Genomic DNA, 2264 nt, shown 5'->3' with positions numbered 1-2264 from the left:
AGGGAGAAAAAGAACGGAGATAATGGGAGGTGAAGGGAAACTCAAATAGAGGAAGATTGAGAGAGATGAGCAGAGACAGAGCGGACGTAGGAAGCTTGGGACGAAGGCGTCTTCTAGTTGCTCTTTTATGCGGGTCTTTAGCGCAAAGCATCCGGAGAGGTACGCCGGGGTAATTGAGAAGGTCGAGAGGAAAGCGTTCATGGAAGCGAGCAGCTAGAGATAAGGAGTGATGACACAGAAAAAGCGTGGCAACAGACACTTCAATAAGTAGGAGAATCGTTATCGTGCTCATCCACTAACATAATATAACTGGATCGAAATTAACAATTCCTAACATTGCTGTCAACCCCGTGCAACGAGCATTTGCGTTTTGACGCGTGCAGCCAGCGAACAGCGCTTTCTCTACACCGCGCACCCACGATCTCTTTCATTAGAACATCTTGCAGCCGTCTATAGTTTCAACCTCTGGCTATCGCTCCTCTCGCGGTCGCATCTATGATTTAGTCAGTCATTCCTACGCTCCTGTCGAACGAGTTTATCAAATTACTCAACGAAAAATCCGCCGCACACAGTGAGTAAATGACAGCATATCAGTCAAATTAACTCAACGAAATCCGCCGCACACGTGAGGTAAAATGACTCATGCGCTTCATTCACTGAGCTAAAAACTCACGTGTGCGCTGTGGGCCTAGGTTACCTGTGAATTCGAGCGCCTAGCGAAGCGGGCAACCACGGTCCACGGCTCAAATTCCATCCTCGCTAGATTGCGCGCGCCAGTGTTTGCGATCCATCGAACACCCGCCCACGGCTGTGTCGCAAGCGCGGGAAATCCACGTAGGCCGATTAAAAACTCCCATGGACGATCGCCAGAACGTGGTAGAGGCTGGTCTCTGGAACATTTACCGCAAGAGATTGCGGCTCCAGTCGGCGTCCTTACGCGACGCCGCCGTCAGCGCCACCACCGATGGGTTACTTTAGAACAACGGAATCTATTTTATCTTCTACATTTATGTTCAGCCTACCCGATTCTATCTTTTATCTTTTCTTCTCTCTTTCTCTCTCTCGTCTCTCTCTTTCTCTCTCTCTCTGCTCTCTCTCTCTCTCTCTGGCGCACGCGCTCTCTCTCTCTCTCTCTTTTCTCTCTCTCTCCTCGCTCTCTCTCTCCTCTCTTTTCTCTCTCCTCTCTCTCTCTCCTCTCTCTCTCTCTCTCTCTCTCTCGCCTCTCTCGCTGCTCTCGCTCGCTCTCTCCTCTCTCTCTCTCTCTCTTTCTTTCTCTTCTTTCTCTCTCTCTCTCTCTCTCTCTCTCTCGTCTCTCTCTCTCTCGCCTCTCGCTCTCTCGCTCGTGCCGCTCGCTCTCTCTCTCTCTCTTCTCTCTCTCTCTCTCTCTCCTCCGCTCTCGCTCTCTCGCTCGCTCTCTCTCTCTCTCCTTCTCTCTCTCTCTCTCTCTCTCGCTCTCTCTCTCCTGCCCGCGCGCGCGCGCTCCTTTCTCTCTCTTCTCTCTCTCTTCTGTCCTACGCGTCAAGGGTCTCCGCGGCTCTGTCTCGCCTAGCATTCCCCACCTGCCGACGTGCCGCGCAGCGCGCTCTCTCTCTAGCTCTCTCTCTCTCTCTCTCTCTCTCTTCTTTCTGGCCGCGCGACTCGGCGCTGCTCTCTCCCTCTCACCCGTGTATCTGTTACCTCGTCATGTTATTCATTAACAATCGTTAAACGGTTCGTTATTATCAGGTCATGAATAACCTTGTCGCAGGTATTTTTCCGGATGTTTAATTCCTACTGCTTTTATGTTTGTGACGTCTAGCACATAATACAAAACAAATAAAAACAGCACAAAGGAATTTTCTGCATTCTTAATGTGTAAAATGCGATAAGGCCATCGATGGCCGGCATATTGCCACACCACTCTCTCTTGCATCGCTGTGCCGAAACACATTCATAATAAATCCATTAGCACTCATTAATCTGCGCCTGATTAAGATTGAGTGCAATCGCCAGATGCTAGCGTGATATACACCACGACGCTATAACAGCCGCATCCTTATATGCCCTAAGAACTAGTTTGTAATACAGCGTCTTCTCGCAAAAACATTTCCATATCGTGCGTCTAGCTAAACACGTCCATAAGGAAATTTATGACGTGGATCACCTCGTTCATTATCGCTCTGCAATGCCATCGCGTTCGTTCCACACAGACACACACACACACTCTCTCTCTCTTCTCTCTCTTTCTTTCTTCTGTCGCTTCTCTCTCTCTCTCTCTCTTTCTT

At 49.6% G+C, this 2264-nt stretch overlaps 1 protein-coding gene across 1 annotated transcript in view; it reads left to right on the top strand.

Moving 5' to 3' along the window:
• Positions 1-855: 855 nt before the first annotated feature.
• The window catches only part of LOC106808744 (prostaglandin reductase 1-like), a 4266-nt gene continuing 2857 nt past the window's right edge, over positions 856-2264 (top strand). The window contains exon 1 of the mRNA XM_014811587.1: positions 856-948. Coding sequence (XP_014667073.1) covers positions 856-948 — 93 coding nt within the window. The remainder of the gene's footprint in view (positions 949-2264) is intronic.

Source organism: Priapulus caudatus, unplaced genomic scaffold (genome assembly GCF_000485595.1).
Source record: "Priapulus caudatus unplaced genomic scaffold, Priapulus_caudatus-5.0.1 Scaffold302, whole genome shotgun sequence".
Lineage (NCBI taxonomy): Eukaryota > Metazoa > Priapulida > Priapulimorpha > Priapulimorphida > Priapulidae > Priapulus > Priapulus caudatus.
Note: the sequence above shows the minus strand (reverse complement) of the source record. Positions and strands in the feature narration are given on the sequence as shown.